Source organism: Perca flavescens, chromosome 15, assembly GCF_004354835.1.
Source record: "Perca flavescens isolate YP-PL-M2 chromosome 15, PFLA_1.0, whole genome shotgun sequence".
In the NCBI taxonomy this organism is placed as follows: Eukaryota; Metazoa; Chordata; class Actinopteri; order Perciformes; family Percidae; genus Perca; species Perca flavescens.
In genome coordinates this window covers 8,063,461-8,081,602 of record NC_041345.1, presented here as the reverse complement: position 1 = coordinate 8,081,602, position 18,142 = coordinate 8,063,461, and the positions used below count along the sequence as shown (strand labels likewise).

Genomic DNA, 18,142 nt, shown 5'->3' with positions numbered 1-18,142 from the left:
AGTTACTTCTCATAGAGATGACTCTGTAACTATTAGGTTGAAAAGTAAATGTTGCTAATACTGCCAAGGACTTATATTTACGCTTCTTACATAAGACAAAGACTAAGCTAGAAGATCAACTCACCAGAACAATAATGTCCCTTTTATTACACCATACTGCATTCTCATACTTATTACAGTACCTGTACTATCCTGTCCTTGGACAGCAAGCCTGCCCTCTCTGCTGGAGAGTCTTCATCCACAGCTCTGATGTACTGGCCCGGACGCGCCCGCTCGCTGTGCAGGTTGAAGCCATATCCGTTCGGCCCTCGCTGGATCACACAGAGACGTGGCCGCAGTTCAGTGCACATCACCTCCTGGAAGAGACCAGAGGAGAGGAAAAACAGATACAGTATGTTAATACACCGTTACGTGACATGCATCAATAAACCAGAACATTAGCGTTTAAAAAAAATATCTCCACCATGGGTTCAGGAAGAACAAGAGGCACAAAGATTACGGAGAGCTCCAGTGAATCGTTAACCATGAATATAAAGCCGAGGTTGAACATACAGGTGGCTGCTGCATGCTGATGTGTTGTGCAGTATGTTATTAACAATCGTGTGTAAACTGAAGCTGCTGTTTGACTCCACGTGACTCCAAAGTGCTCGCCAGGAAGGAAGAGGGTCTTGGAGACATGTGATTGGAGGTCTGCTGGGAAGGTTTGTGGAGAATTGGGGGGGCAATCGGCGCTGCTTTGGCCATAAGGAAGGAACCGGTTCCGGTGTGGTCCGCAGCCCTGCTCGCTCCAGGGCCCGAAGGAGGACAATGGAAGCTGGGCGCTAACCTCTGACCGCCTCCCCTCGCCCCATCCAGTCCCACTCTGGGATGGCAGGAAGAGTTAAAGCTGTATTGTCATCCAGGAAAAAACTCTAGCTCAACTCCAGAACCTCCCTTCCGCTGTGTGGAAGAAGCAGGTTCTTTATTTAGAAAAAGGGGGGTTTTAATGGCTTTGTCATCAAAGAGGTGAACCTACGAAATACAGGAGCTACAGAGCTCAAGAGACGCAGCACTGGTCAAGATAATCTTTGTCGGTGTGGCCAAATCTGACCTGACACTGCCTCCACATCTGTCAACTGAACACTCGAAGACAATGAACAACCTCTATAAATAAGTCTGACTCACTTTCTACAGAAAATACTGACATCAGTGGACATACATGACTTGTACGATACGATAACGATACAACTTTATTGTCAGCCAGGGCTGAAATTCATTTTGCATCCCTGGGAAGCTTGTATAAAAAAAGAGGACACAGACATACATACAGACATACATAAGATGAATAACACCAAAAGACATACATGAAACATTACCACAAATGACATAAACACAAAGTAAGGAAACAAAGTATGTATAACAACAGAAAATGACATGAACATGCACACAGATAAGGTCTTGGAAACTTGAAAAACCCTGAAAAAAATATTGCACTGGATTGGATTGAATGTAGCTGATTTCACAATTTAACAAAGTATGAAATAGTTTTTAAGTCTGATGCGATTGAAAGAATGAACTCTGAAGCATCTGTTTGAATGCAGAAGCTGATATTCTCTGTGCAAAACATGTGAGGAGTCGTTTGAAATATTCCTGGCTGGTCTGAGCATACTGTTATTGTGAGCCTCCTGAAAGGAGTGTGCTACAGGTAGTCCTATAATCTTTGAACACATTTTAATTTGATCAAATAGCTTTGTTTTATTTTTAAACTGATAGGCTACTCAGCCAAGCAGTGCTACAATAGAGCAAGATCCTCTGAATTACTGATGTGAAAAACAAAGAAATGATTTGGCTACTAGCTCCAAAGAATCTCAATCTACAGAGAAAATAAACACAATGTTGTATTTTTTTTGCAGATAAATTCTATATGAGAGGTCCATGAGAGATTTCCGTCTATCATGACACCCAGATATTTGTAGACTGGGACTTGACTGATTACTGAATTGTGAATCTTCACTAGGGGCAGTTGACAATTCAGGGTTTTTTCCAAAGATGATTTCCTCTGTCTTCACGGTGTTAATAATGAGAGTGTTTTTATCACACCACTCCACTAATCAATCCACGTTACCCTGGTACAGTGTAGGGTCATCAAATTTGGTAGACAAGGTCAATAGAGTGGAGTTGTCTGAGTACTTTAACAGAAACTGGTTTGGCAAACTAGTGGTGCAGTCGGAGGTATATAAAGTGAAGAACACAGGGGAGCTAATACAGCCCTGGGGTACTCCAACATTAGTTGTCTTTGGAGAAGAGTGTGGGTCATTTACTTTGACTAGCTGAACCCTGTTTGTGAGAAATGAAAAATACCAAAGAATAAGATTTGTGGTCATTATAATAACTGACTCAACATTTTCTCTCATTTACAACTTGGCACAAGCAATGAGTGATTGTTATTTAAGACTTGCATTGTTCTAAGCTAACACCCAACCAGATGCGAAGAATCAACTTTTCACTTTTTCTCTTAGTAAGGCATCCAGAGTGGCTCCAAATGAGATTTACGTGGAACTGGAAACTGTATTTCTTAAGAAAGACTTTATTAATTAATTATCAAGAATATTTCCTTCCAACGTAATTTAACTTGGATTCTGTGGATCCAGAAGGATCTATCCATAAAAGCCATGCCCATTTGCGACTAGAAAGATTCTCTGCCATTTTTAATTGTGTCCAAATCAGTTTTTTCACTACTCCTCCTGCTAATTCTAAGCGATCTTCACCACATTTGGGAGAGAGCACCTCTGGACTAAGAAAAAGTAACCTTTTCGGACCAATCGATTTTACACTATATATTGCTGAGGACCAAAGTCCAAGTGTGCAGTCGATCAGAAGAGCGGTTCTCGAGAACAGCAAGCAATCGGCCCATTCTAAACGGGCCCTGCCCTTCTTATATATACTGGACAAATAGGAGAGTGGTATTCATCTTTTCATCGAACTCCCAGCATGATACCAAAATGTCAAAGTACAGGTTCTTACCCATAATGTGTAAAGGCCTCGAACAAAAACATAATGGAAAATACAACACAATGTCGCACACTTGCTCAGATATACAAAACATGAAATGTAATGGCATGTGAGGCTAACAGCAGTCTGTTCTCCTCATCATGCAGATTGTTCATCTTTGTGTCCATCGAGTGTGTGCTGAACATTTATGCTGCAGGTCAGATGTGCTCCTGATAAGAGTCCTACAGCCAGAGTTTCATCATAATGGTAACTGATTATACAAACGGGATTGTCTTTGATTGCACGTCCTTCACTTCCTCAAGTGTTACACCCAAACTTCAAGTGAAACCACCTAAACTGTCTTTCATTTATTTTAGTTAACGGTTGGTTTAGTTTCATGTTTGTTCTTATTACTGACATTCTCTCCTCTGAAAGCCTGGAATTAAATGAATTAAAACTATAGTGCGTAGTTTCTGTCACCCTCATGAGGAATTCTAAGTAATGACAACAACACTGTCGGCCGTCCACATGATACAAGCCTTCCGTGATCGCGCACACCCCCCCACCCCTCCTTCACACAGTTGCTAGTAGCTCAAGGAGGACACGGAGGATTAAAAAAACATGATGGACTCTTCAGAAGAGGTAATTACCTTGTAGTTTTTATGTCCTCTTCATCTCCAAAACTGAACGTCGCAGTTGTTCTTTCTCAGCGGTGACGTAAAAAGCATCACTTTGGCTTCTGCGAATGTCCCCGGACGGCACCATTTTGTAAATAAAGCCATACTGAGAAATACAGAGAGAGTTTTGTGTAGCTGATAGTCTTACTTAGCTTTGTATCAACTCATTTGGCAATGGCTTCAATGTAACGGACGTTCATTCATATAAAATAGTTGCGCACTATGGGGTCTATTTTAACGATCTAAGCGCATGGCGTGAAGCGCATGTTGCAGGTGCGTTTAGGGCGTGTCCAAATCCACTTTTGCTAGTTTGACGGCGGAAAAATAGGTCCGTGCACCGGGCGCATGGTTCAAAAGGGTTGTACTTAGTGTCTTCATTAATTCATAGGTGTGTTTTGGGCATAACATGCAATAAACCAATCAGAGTGTCATCTCCTATCCCCTTTAAAAGCCAGGCGCGTTTGTACCATGGTGCATTGCTATTATGATGGGGGATGTGCACCGTAATATTTTTATTTGTAATCTTTTGCATGTTTGTGTGCTGCTGCGCTTCCCTGTGTGTGTGTAACAAGCATAGTGTGCGCGCGTTTTGCAGGAGCCTAGGAGCATTTTACTAATTTGCTAAAATAACAATAATAATAACAATGAAATGCTGCGCTATTGACTTTAGACCAGGTTTTTGTTGGTCAGTGGCGTGATCACTTCCCGCTGCCTCAAGATAGCAATACACCAAGAATTCACCTGAACACACCTCCCTGTAAGACCAGCACGCCCATGGGCGCAAAGATGGGCGCAGCTGCATTTGCTATTTAAACGACGCGGGCGCTGGACGGGAAATTGACAACTGCATTGGTCTTAAACTAGCAAAGACACTTATGTCGGGCTTTGCGCTGCGCCGGGTGCAACATAGGGCCCTCTAGCTCTAACTCACAGAGCTTTCTGTCTTCAACTTTATCCGTGATGGCAGAGTAAAGCACTACAGATTCACACAAGAACTTAGGGAGCTCTCATTCTCTGTAACACACTCCATGATCTATCATTACTCAGTTCATGTGCCCAGTGTTAGACACCCGAAAGCAGATGAAACACTGAGTGCCATCGACACACACGCTACAGCCTTGGCATTAGACTCTCTGACACTCATCGGGTGCTCTGGCTGACGTTAAGCGAGGCTCTGCAGGGAGAGAGAGGCTCTGGCAGGGACAACAGAGGAGGGTTTGTGTCGGAGAGGAGTGGAGGGCTGAAGAATCTCCACGAGGGTCTGTAATCTGTGGAATCTGCTGAACACACACAAGCCAGGAGAGGAACCAAGGACCCACTACTTGTCAAATGTGTGTGTGTGTGTGTGTGTGTGTGTGTGTGTGTGTGTGTGTGTGTGTGTGTGTGTGTGTGTGTGTGTGTGTGTGTGTGTGTGTGTGCGCGCGTTTCATGCGGTAACAACAAATACAATGCAAGTTCTCCGCAACGTTGGAGCAGAAATCTGACAAACACAGCTGCCAGTTGCAAATAAACTGGGCACAGCAAAGATACAAACGCAGAACGTTGATGGGACGTTCTGTAAATAACAAACTGACAACATAATACTCCTCCCCCACATACACTCATACTGAACGGGTCTTATCTGCTGTTGAATGACACACAAATCTGTGTTCCCTAATTTACAAAGCTTTACAAGAGTACAACTAAATATTTGTTGCAGACAGGCTTAGCTTTGCCCTGAGGTCAGCTCAATTCGTACACTTCCTCTCGAACTCTTTATTTTGTTTAGAGTACTTCCCGGAGCCTAAAGCATCTGCATGTCCACATGGAGTGTGGAAGGAAAACACGGATTAATTCGTCAGCTTGTGCTGCTTCCTCAGATTTAGTTTGGTTGTTAGGCTGTGAAAATCATCGACTCATTTTGATTTTTTTCAAATAATGAAAAAAAGTTTTCCGGGACCATCGAGCAAATAATATGAGTCACACTCACTGTGGCATGAAATCTTATTTGGCACGCTCAAATACCACAAACCATCCTCATTATCAATATTTCTCGTGGTCACGCTAGCCAGCATTTTTTAGAGTGGCTTGTTGATGCCTGGCTTCTTTTATTAGATGTGAAATAGTTATTTTATTCCCTGCTCTCATTTCATCCGCTACATGCTATCTAATGAACGCCCCCTTTCCCATCGTGGTGTGTGTGTGTGTGTGTGTGTGTGTGTGTGTGTCTGTGCGCGCGCATCAGTGTTTTTGTGCATATGTTTGGGTGTGTTAAGTATTTAAATTTCTCTCACATGTTGGGAAGTTGAGCCAGCGCAGAGGGAAGCATATTGAAGGAAGATGTGTCAACAGTTCCTGTTGAATGTTTCCCTCCTCAAAAAGGAAAATTTGTGTCACTGAGAGAGTGTGTTTGTTCAGTCTCGAAACGCTGTTTTTCTGGGCCGAGAGGAACATTTTACACAATAGAAAAGAGAGCATTGATCTTCTTATCTAACAAAATAACATATAGGCGTATTTTCAAAAATGTGGACAAACCCCTTAAAAGTTTCTCTTCAACTTAAACTGACCATCAGCTGAGTTTCACAACTGACCATAATATGTTGCATACAGAGTTAAGTAACACTGGACAGTCCAAATAAAGTGTTGTGTAGAAAGTGGAATTGCATCATATTTGTTTTCACAGAGACACTTCTCTCTCTATCGTATTCACTCTAATGTCTGCTGCTGTTAAGCCTCTTATTTCTTTAAGATACAGTTCCAGACAGCTAGTGTAGTTCTCCCCCTGCACAGACTTTAATTATTTAGCAAACACAAGCAAGCAATTGCTTTGAATACCAATTACTCCAAAACAAAACCAGGGCCGGTGTTAATATTCTCAAAACGCAGTCACGAGTCACATTGAAGCTGTCTCGCTGCATCTCACTGCATCTGCTGCTGCAGCACATGGTTTATCGTTGTGTTTTTGAGAGCTCACAGGTTCCCCACCCAGAGGTCAATGTAACCCTGTTTTAGACTTCTGACTTCTTAGGTTCTGGTTTTCCTCAGGAAGCTGCGATTATCAATAGATAAGATATGGAGGCAAAGTTCAACTTACGTGCCTCTTTGACGCAGCTGCTGCAACTCCTCTGTGCAGCATGTATGGGGAGCTCTTTGTGCTTTTTTTTCAAATCCAGTATAATATGATTTTAGGAAAATCTTTGCTCCCTGGAATGCGGGTGAATATTTAAAATGAAAGACAAACGGGTCAAGCAACAAGGGTTGAGATTACTAGCTATTGCTAATTAGTTGAATTCAACTCGTACTATCTTACACCACTTCATGTTGGCGCTATCGCCAAAATCAGCAGGATTTATCCGCTGTGAAGCATGAATATTTGTATATAAAAAAAAACAGCAATCCATCCAATAGTTTGGCATTGACAGCCACAGAGCCGTGCCGCTAGCGTCTTGAAAAAGTATTGAATGTCAGCATTTATATGGTATTTCTGCAAAAAAATAATAATATCATAATATCCATCCATCATGTTTATCACCCTCTGACTCAGCCACCGGAGATTAACATCCGTCAGGTGTTTCTGCTGATTGTGTTCGACAGAGGAGCGACTCAGTCTCTGGCATGGAGGGAGCAGTCTGTGAGCGTGTCAGGCTGCAGCTCTGCCACTCAACTTGCCATTTACTTCATATTCTTCATATTTTCCCCATGCTTTGCCAGCAGACTGATGTGTAACTGCAGGAGAACATATGTAGGACATCTATTAATGTAGGCCTCCTCCACAGCTCTGGGTCCCGACTCATACTATTCGTTTTGTTTCACATACCCAGGAAAAGAAAAAGAAAAAAAAACTAATGAGTCCTGCAAATCATCAACTGAAACCTGTCACACTCAGCTGCTCTGTGCATGCAGACATGTCTTCTAAAGCGGCCTCTCTTTAGAGCTGGGCGATTTTTTCCCCTAAAAAAATCGATTTACGATTCGATTTTTACCCCCTTCCATTTAAAACAAAATAACTGCGAACTGTAAATATAGTTTAAAAATATATATTTATTGTATTTAATTAAAGTGCATCAACATAAACAAAATTGCAAAGGCAAACCCTTTCTCTAACTGAAAAGTCACTGTGCAATGTGCAACAAAGATTGTTAAACATCCAAATTATTTATACTGTATTTGGACTGAAAAGAAAATCTAAAAAATCGTTTTTTTTGAAAATATGAATCGATTTGACCTACCAACTCGATTTTTCAATGAAATTGATTTTTTTCCCAGCCCTACCTCTCTTTGTGTATCACTCTTTATCCTTCTGCTAACTTCATCCCTCATGTCGCTCTAATAACAGAGGGCAGCTCCCCCGTGACTTCTTCGGTCTGTTTGATCAGCGTAAAGAATAACCGCTAAAGTGACACGGTGCCAGGCACTGTGGTTACTCAGTGACATGACAAATCATTGGCCTGCCCGGTCCTTGTGATTGTCATGTGTAGTGTTTTTGACAGAGATTAACTCAATAAAAGCTTGATGTAAACCTGGTTCCTTTTTAACCACCACAGCACAAGTTTTGTGCTCTTGAGTGTATGGAGCGCACCACTCTCTCAGGCAGGACGGGGGTGTTGGATTTCAAGCTGGACCATTGAGCCAGCTGCGAGGCAGGCGGAGGGGAAGGGGGGGGACAAAGCACCCTACTGTCCCCCCCCTACCATTTGAGGATGGGACAAACTGGCTCTACAAAAGACACCAAAGAAAGGTTCTGCTGAGGGTTCCCATTACAATAGCCTCTTTAGGCCCTGGTAAGACCAAGTGGAGTGGTCCTGTTTACCAGGGAGGCCTCGCCATTGCTCTATCAAAAATAGAGCTAGTAGGGTCTGCCTTTCCTCAAGGGTCTCCATCTTTAGTTTGTCCACCCTGCAGTCAGTTTTATCCTATCCCAGTCAACAAGTGTTATCTCCTCGGGCCAGTCTTCCTGTCCCCGACCCTCCACCCTTGCAGACACGAAATCAGCATCAGCTCAACAACCTCTAACACAAGTTTCTCTCCCACCTTTCTCACACACACACACACACACACAAACACACACACACACAGAGCGCTGCAGTGTGAGAAAGAGGGAAAGGCAAGACAGAAAATATAGATGTTGAGATATCTGAGACAGATAGTCAGAGCCTCATTGTTACATTCAAGCAGAAGTGACAACATGATGTAGTCACACTCAGCATTTCATTTTCCACTGTGGCATACAAGCAAACGTTAAACATCAGTGGTTTATTACATAACCAGTGCTGTGTAAGCTTTTCAGTCAGGGACAAATAATATGTCTAATCATAGACGCTACACTCTTGTAATTCAAGAATGAGCCAAAGGTTAAAAGGACATTCATCATGTAGCTCTCCTTCTGTGTACTTTGGACTCAGGTTTGGGATTTTCTACATTTCCCTAAATGTTTCTTCACAATCCCACCATCCACTTCTTGTATCCAGCTGTTGAGCACATAGGTGAAGGGAAATAATGAAAGCAAATGTGTTAGCAGAGACAAAAGATTGAGCGTTAGCATCCAAGAAAAAGTCACGCCCTTTAATCACAACCTGCCCTGTGGTGGTGTTGCATTATTAAGGCTACTGTTAGTGGAAACATGTCTATCTAATCTTTTTTCTTGTGTGATGGATTCTCCTTGGGTGACTGGAAAATGCATTTTGTTATTTTTCTCAGTGCATATAAAATGTAAAACGATGAGTTGCAATAGACTTGTTCCTCTTAGCTGGACAGTAAATATCTCAACATAATGGCCAGTCATGTTTGTTGTTTGTGTTATCCACAGAAATAAGAACAAGACCAAGTCTCTACAGTCATGTCAGCGGCTCTGTGGGGGTGTACTTAGGCACAACGGTGCTTTGGGCTAAATGCTAATGTCAGTATGCTAACATGCTGATGCTAAGTAGGTGTATTTACATGTATGTTTAGTAGGGCTGGGTACCGATTCCATAGTGGAACCAGTTCCTACGCAACCGGTAGGAATCGGACTGGATTAGAATGCAAATTTCGGTTCCTCATTTCGCTTCCACTTAATGTGTCGACTGAAATATTTTCCCTCTGTCGCTCCGAAACAGACGTAAAAATACCACACTTTCCTTTTCTTATTAAATATGTAAGTACTTTAAAACGTTAATATATTGTTAAATTTAAATAATTTTCAATTTTCAAAAAAAAAACCTCTAAAATCTAAAATCCAAACAATACCCAACCCTAATGATTAGCAAGTGCACCATCCTACTTTAACGTGTTAGCATGCTAACATTAGCTAATTAGCACTAAACTCAAATAACAGCTGTGGCTGATGGGGACGTCTTTAGTTTTGCAAGTATTACTATTTAAAAAAAGTAACTCTTTTGGGATATATTTTTCCTACATTTCCATAGTTTTGCACCATTCGGGTACATAAATATATATATATATATACGCCAAAAATGTACATTCATTTTCTCTGTCTTGGTTGTACGGCATCTGTGTCTTGTGCGATGCAAAGGGAGGTGGACGGCAGGGGGTGAGTCTATTTCAGGGCGAGCAGCCAGTCATTTCCCCGTCCTCTGACCCCCGGCAGGGCGCGGCCCTCCGGCTCATTGTCTGGCCGGGGTGGTGAACCTTCAGCAGAATGGAGTGGGAACTGGAATGTGGCATTGTGGAGTCTCAGTCCAGTATCACACACACACACACACACACACACACACAGGGTTCCACCCCTGACCTAGGCCACAGTGGTCTTGGCTGCAGGGACGGGACAGTAGGTGCTGTTGTTTGGACTGACGTCACTAAAACGAGTGCTTTCACTAAGAATGCTGTGATTTGCAAAAAGACAACATATCATTGGTTACTTGTTCCGCCCCTAATCAATAGAGCAATATAATGTTCACTTGTGATGTGGAACTCCTCGCTTTGCTTAAAACATTACGGTTGTGCCAGTTTATGACTGTCTGACATTTAAACAATAGTACATATGAGCTTATGAAACAGAAACTAATACTGGGTTGCCCTGGTGGCTTATAAAGGTTTAAAAAGCTGACCATAAAATCTTGATGTCTTGATGTTGCCAACCATTGTTGCATGTCCTCCCCGCTCTTCTCTCTCCCCTTATTTCCTGTCATTGCTCCACTGTCTGCTGATATAAAGCCAGAATCGGCCACGAAATACTCACAAAAAAGCAAATATTCTATGCCCTTTGGTAAAGTAAGTATGTTTTCTATGTTTTCCTCACCTCTTGGTTAAACAGGTGGTGTAATGACTTGTACGTGACTGGTGATACTGTCTTGTTATCTTGGGCGACATTTTGTGATAGTATTGTGTCATGAGTTGCATTGAGATTCCCGCCCATAATACACATACATGTCGGGGGGTGGTTACTAACAAACTAACTCGACAGATACTGGGTAAATAGAGAGAGTCTGACCGGTGCATGTGGCTTTTAAGACATCTGGATGAATCTGGAACAGAAAAGATAAGAAATTGTGATGTGGGTTATTTCGACGTAGATTAAATGTTATCTTTTCCTGATCTTAATGGCTGTGGTACACATTGTTTGTAGTGTATTTATCTTTATTTAGCGGCTAACGCTAAATAAACATTATCAATAATGTGTTTCGGTGATATTTGATTTAGTCAGTATCACTCATTAGGGGATGAGTTTTTAAGGATGAAATAACATGGGTCTGTCTTTGACTGAATAAAATACCTTGAAGCATACAGGTACTGTATGCTTATCCAATGTTGCCATTGGGTTAATACTGCAGTCCTGGGGATTGATTTGCAACGTTGGCCTGTAATAATCTTTTTTTTTTCTTCTTTTCTATCATCTCTACTTTCATATTTTCTCATAAACAAATAAGGTACAAGGAAACATAAAATATAGAAATCTTTGAATTGAAAAACAATAAAGCCCCTTACACCCTTTATTTTCCCTGAAACGCACAGCTCGACGATCAACAAAGAGCAGGGAAGGGAAGGGTGACACCCAAACACACACACACACACACACACACACACACACACACACACACACACACACACACACACACACATTAATGTGAAAACACCCACACAAAACAAATACAAATGCAACACATGCCCAAACTAAACTAAATACTGTACGAGCAGAACATCAAGCATTAGATTGAATTATGAAGTATATCTGAGCAGACACGCACTCCTTTACCCAAACAGAGCCAGAACAATACCTGGCTTTGTCACAGTGGCTTTAATGATAAGCAAACCAACAAACATAGCTGGAGAAGCTGTTTACTTTCATGATTTAGTGTCTGTCGCTGGAACGACTATTCAACCTGTGTTCATTTTAGTCATCGTATATCATGTTACTTTTGCTCAGACACACAGCGGTGCCTCTAACCTTTGAGTTGTAGTTTTACTGTCCTGCTACGAGCTGCTGAAAGTGCAGGCCGGGGGGGGTGAGAAGAGGATCAAGACGAACGGCGGTCAACAATGACAGGAAACCAGCACAAGCGTCCTGGGGTCTGTGCAGAGTCCCATAGACAGCAGCAGGCAGCCAGAAACACACCCCGGACCATCCTGGCTCAAATAGCTACTATAGGTGTGGCGATTTCTCCAATGCATGACAAAATGATTATGATTATAGAAAGCTGACGTTTATTCTATTCAGAGAAAATGGTGTCCACAGGCTAATTCTATGAAGGCATTACGTCAGATAAATGTGGACGGTAAACTCTGAAAACTCAAGTAATTCTGTCCCGCTGGAGAAGATATGACAGGAATGTCACGCCATAAATTATAATTCCTGCTAATGGTCAGTGAAGATCTGCCAATGTGGGAAATAATATATGAATGTCCTAACCCCGGTCCTAACATCGGGTTTGCTAGAGGTGACACACACACACACACACACTGAAAGGACAGCCGATGAAAGCCAGTTAGAAAGACCACTGTTGATAGACTGCACCATACAAATATAGACTGAATCCTCCCACCAAGCAGCTTCAGGGTGATTTGTTTAGAGAAAACACGTCATCCCCTGCAGTTAAAGGACACTTCTATGTAAAGCCAGTGTAAAAAGCCAAGCATGTGTGATGAAAGCAGTGGGAGGCTTCAAGCTCTTTAATAAGCAGGCTTTATATGAATGTGCAGATTAGAGGCTCAGATTAGAGGAGGGAAGTGACAACTGACAGGCACAAAGTCGCCTTCTTGTCTCATTTCAGGCATCTACAAAGTCTGAGTCTCCTCTTTCTATCTACTGTAGAAACACACACAGTGATGTTACACACATTCACACACTTAGGAACACTTAGTACCAGCTCTCATCTCGCTGCAGTTAATTTCATCTCACACAAGCGCTCTTCCTCTCCTGTAATTAGTGTTTAAGGACAGTCTTATGTAAGCAGCCAGCAGCCATTCAGGAAGACTCCCCCCCAAAAAAAAAAAACTTCTCACCCTAGCACTCTCTCACTCTCTCGGATCTGTGTGAATCACTGAAGAAAAAAAGCAAACGCAGCTCTAGAAAAACACCTTTTTAAATGGCCAAAAATGTTTCTGCACAGAACAATCGCCAAATTTGTATTATGAGTTTACTGATTTGCATTTAAAAATATACTGATCTAGTACAAATCTAGTAGGCTTGTGTGTTTTTAATTAGTGTCATGTATCAAAGATGAATTTCAAACATAAGGGGTTTCCAACCTCTCAAATATGTCGATTTCCCGCTTTTCTCTGTGTTATATCGTTGTTAATTGCATGTCTTAATATTAAAAGGAAAGGTTCACAATTTTTCAAGTCTGTGTTACAACAAACGTTCAGGTGCCCATATGTACAGTGAAACAGGTTTCTCTTGCTGTAATCCTTCCTCCTGTTCATACTGGCCATTAAAAGGTCCCCTCCTAACATGCTTCCAATGTAAGCGATGGACGAAAAAATCCCAAGTCTACTTGAAATCATTTTTAAGTTTTTGTTCTGGAAGAGCTGATGGATCTAGATTTGTAATACGAGGTGTGTGTGAGAGAGAGAGAGAGAGAGAGAGAGAGAGAGAGAACATCTGCTGCTACTTCACTGCCATCAACAATTGCAGAGTAAAACTTTTACTGCCTGGTAAACAAAACAACGGCCTTTGGAACTGATGGTACAGTATTTTCTTTTGTGTGTGTGTGTGTGTGTGTGTGTTTTGTTCCACGATGACGACAGCGGCTCCTATTTTCTTCCCGGGCCACGCTCCATGTTCTAAGCTTAGTCACTGATCGTTCACTTTTTCGCACCTCTCCTGCACTGTCTCACTTTCGCCTACTTCCATCCTCACACATACATACACTCCAAATGCGCTACACACACACACACACACACACACACACACACACACACACACACACACACACACATGCAACATCAGCGTAACCGTGGCAACCGTGAGGGAGGCTCCTCATTTTCCGGGGCAGGCGTTGCTCTTCGAACCCTCTTTTGTGTCGCTTCAAAGACTGAGGCCAGACAGCCAGAGTGTGGACGTCTGTGTGTGTGTGTGTGTGTGTGTGTGTGTGTGTGTGTGTGCTGGACCACAGGGCTCGGGCACAGGAATGCCGGATGTTGGGAGAAAATTCCAGAAAGAGTGGAGTCACTGAAAAAAAAACACACCCTGAGGTGCATCTGACTGTAACAAGAGAGAGCAGATTCTAAAACTGCATCCCTCGAGTCCAATTTACACACTCACACAGTGTGCTGTTTTCTCTGTCCTTAAGTAACTTCTGCAGCATGTGAAATCTTGGGTTTTGTACGCCTTTAACATAAACAAACAAAAAAAAAAGAATCTTAATGGATTTTTGCTCCATATGTCAAACTCTGGGAGTTTGTTGAAATGGAAATCTAAGTGGTGAAAATGAGATTGTTAGGAGTGCTATTGTTTGTTGCGATGTCAGTTCCCTCTGGGTTGCGTGCCAGTGTGAAGTGCACTGCCACAGCTCCATTAGGCCATCTGTGGAGAGTATCAAGAGTAAACACGGGAACAATCGCTGTATATTCCTGGGACAAACAATATAACCCAGCAGTGCCCAAGAGCTGTACACAAGCGCGGGCTTTAAATGCCAGAAACATAACTCCAAAAGGTCCTGCAGGGAGAAAAAAATACGATGTAAGGAAGCAGTGCATGGCCCCCTACAAAATGCCAAAGCTTCAGCAATGGCAATGTGGCATTTTAGACTTTTTTTTTTTTGGGGATTTCTTTATTTGAAAGGGACAATGCACATTAATCAACATGAGCACAGAGTCCAACATGTAAATGTGCCAGATTAAGCCATTAAGCCAGGCTTAAAACAATGATGCTTTCCCTTGAACAGCTGGGTTCATATAAGGTGAGGGAGTTTACAAATAGCCAAGCAGCATCATGTGATCCTTAACAGTTGTAGTTGTTACCACCACTGAGGGCGTTCTTATGAATAAATGGTAAAATCTCTGAGAAAATAAAACAATATTCACGTGGATATGATAAACAAGCACACAGAGATGTTCTTTGTGCATAGAAACTAGAGCTGAATCAATTAGCCGATAAAGCAATTGGTCAAAACTAAATCTACAACTATTATGATGATTGATTAATCATTTAAGTCATTTTTACAAATGCCAAAAAATCTCTAGTTCCAGCTTCTAAAATGTGAACATTTGCTGGTTTTCTTTGACTTCTATGATATTGTACTGAATATTTTTGGACAGCTTAGCTTAGCACAAAGACTGGAAACAGAGGGAAACAGCTAGCTTGGCTCTGTCTGACGGTAAAAATATGTCTATCTATTTACCGTGGAGTACTAACGATCTTCTAATCTAACTCTCAGACAGAAAGCAAATATGTCAAACTATTCCATTAATACCAGGGAAAGAACAATATCAATATTCAAACTATGTCCCAAATTACAAATACCAAAATACAATATCTAGATTCATCCCACAATAGAGATCACTTCAATATACCTCCCAACTTGACTCCTCATCATCACTTAACCATTAGGTGTCACCACTTCCTTGACCTCCCATCAGCTTCAGAGATCATCCAAAAACATACATTGAACAACAGCAGCAACATCCTGGTTATAATTCAACAGAAAAGCTTAAATCTGGCCTTGTTGCACAACAATTTCATTGTTATTCAATGTTGCCTCCATCAAACAGTGGTTATACAATCAGCCATCAGATAGAGACACAGTTGAGCTGCACATTGATGGTCTTTTTCTACGTCTTTGTTTCTGATAGCTGCTGGCTCTCTGCACAATGTGGCCCTTCTTCCCAACTCACTTCCACCTACACTAATGTACCGAACAGGAGAGCTGGACACAAGCAGAAACAGCCTCGGGGGTAAACATCCAGGATGTAGCGAAGGGCACAGATGTTCCAGACTGGAAGGACCCTCTCCTACTCGAGTGTTTTTTTTAATGAACCCTGGTCCTGAGTGCACAGCCACACACAGACACACGTGCAGACAGACAGACAGACAGACAGATAGCGTGGCAGGAGAAAATAAGGGCACAGCAACAGATGGCCACTGCGGAGTGAGAATAAAACCATAATGTTTTACAGACAACGATCAAAGGTTGAACATTTTCATTCGGGGGACTCATTTCTTTGACACCATTTCGTTTTGTTTGTTGTGGAGGGCTCAGATATTTGTCATGGTGGTTTTCTAGAGGAAGGGCACCCAACACCATTTCTTTTCAAAGTGTGTTTGTCATCACTGATGCTGACTTCATCCTGAACTTTGTGGCATCACTGTAATAACAGAGGACCGCGTTGCCTCACGTTTTCAAGTGATTGCTCTTTGAGAGGGCTGCAGAACAACACTCACAATCATGTTATCTGAGAGGAGAAAGCAGAGCAACAGTTTGAGGTTTACAGACTTGACGGAGGGTGGGTGGGAGCGGGGGATCACGGTTTAGTTTTTTCTTGACCCCAAAGCTGAACCAGGTTGTTGTTTGTCCTCACACCCACAGCAAATGTCCAGCCAGCTGACCCTGCCTACAGCCTGGCACCATGTGGGTGCAGTTGCCCATGTTATCCATGTTATAGACACAGAGCACCTATTCTCTCTAGGAAAACACTCCCTCAGTGATGCATTCAGTGGCTCTAATGTCATTAGCATTTTGTGTAGTGTAGCTGGAGGAAAAGGAAACCTGAAAATGAGCTGCAGAAACTTATTCTAACTTTGACTCACCTTCTCAGAGCTGACGCTCAGCTTTTTCTCAACGTGCACGTGGATTTCTCCGTTACTCTCCGGGACCGGCGTGGACTCCCTGGGTGTCTCCTCCCTGGGTGTCTCCTCCCGCTTCTCCTCATCCTCATCCCCCTTGACGTGCCGCTCATCCCCGTTTACCGTCCCGTCCATCTCCCTATCCTCCTCGTCCTCCACCACCACCACCACCTCCTCCTCATCATCCTCCTCCTCCTCCTCATCCTCGTCGAAGGGTAACGGGATACCGTCAGTGACATACTCCTTCAGACACTTCATGTTGTGTTTCTTCAGCAGCTGCTCCGTGTCCGGGTCGACCACTACGAGCTCCAGGCGGCCCACGGTGGCTCGTATCCGGGACACGACCTGCTGGTGGCTCTCGTTCTCCACGTCCTCCCCGTTGACGAACACCAGCCGGTCTCCGGCGCGGAGCCTCGAGGTTTCAGCCGGGCTGTCGGGCTCCACTAACCGGATGAACTGCCCCGTCTTGCCTTTCTCCCCGTGGAGGTGGAAGCCGTAGCCGTTCTCCCCCTTCTCCAGCGTGCAAAGCCGGGGGCGCAGATGCTGGCTTTTGCTCGGCATGGTATATAGGCTTCACTCGCCTTCACACACTGCTTCTGAACTGTGTCTCAACCTGTTGTTTAAAGTGGAAATGACCACAAGACCCGCTCCAGGATGCTGCTGGGGAGGGGTGTGTGTGTGTGTGTGTGAATGAGTGGTACCCCTTAAAAAAAAACAAATTCCAACCCCCGCCCTCTTGTTGGGGAGATTAGTCCGTGAGAAACGGTGCTGGTGTTCCACTTTCACACACACGAGTCCAAGTCTGACTTGATCCTCACACTTGTGTAAATCCTCACTGTGACTCCTGCTATCAGACAGTGGAGGTCCTGACCCGAGGACTGAATAGCGGCTGATTAGACTCACACAGCAGCTCCCTCTCACTGTGCGACAAAAGTAGAAAAGCCACTCAGGAAGAGGGAGGTGCGTTCACGGAACAGCCCAGCTGCTGCCTCATGCAAGCAGGGAGAACTGGAAGAGAAGAGTAAACACAAACCGAGGCTGTCAAAGAAAAAAAACATGAAGATGATGATCAGAGGACTAGATAGTGTTTGGATGAAAGAAAAACGAGTGTAGTTCGCCCCTAGATGCACAAACCTGTAAACCCTGCTGTGATACAGCCTAAAAAAAATCCCTTTGTAATTACCATTGTTTAATTTTCAGTTTGTTTTCTTAAAGTTTTCCTAAAATTACATTGCAGTTTCCCCCCACATTTTGCCTTCTTTCCCCTATGTGAGCAACACTTGTTGAAGATGCATTT

At 43.0% G+C, this 18,142-nt stretch overlaps 1 protein-coding gene across 1 annotated transcript in view; it reads right to left on the bottom strand.

Moving 5' to 3' along the window:
* nherf1b (NHERF family PDZ scaffold protein 1b) overlaps positions 1 to 17,791 on the bottom strand; it is a 28,919-nt gene extending 11,128 nt beyond the window's left edge. Inside the window, exons 1-2 of the mRNA XM_028600014.1 lie at positions 16,810 to 17,791; positions 183 to 356 (exon numbers count right to left, since the gene is read on the bottom strand). Coding sequence (XP_028455815.1) covers positions 183 to 356; positions 16,810 to 17,406 — 771 coding nt within the window. The 5' untranslated portion in view covers positions 17,407 to 17,791. The remainder of the gene's footprint in view (positions 1 to 182; positions 357 to 16,809) is intronic.
* Positions 17,792 to 18,142: the final 351 nt, after the last annotated feature.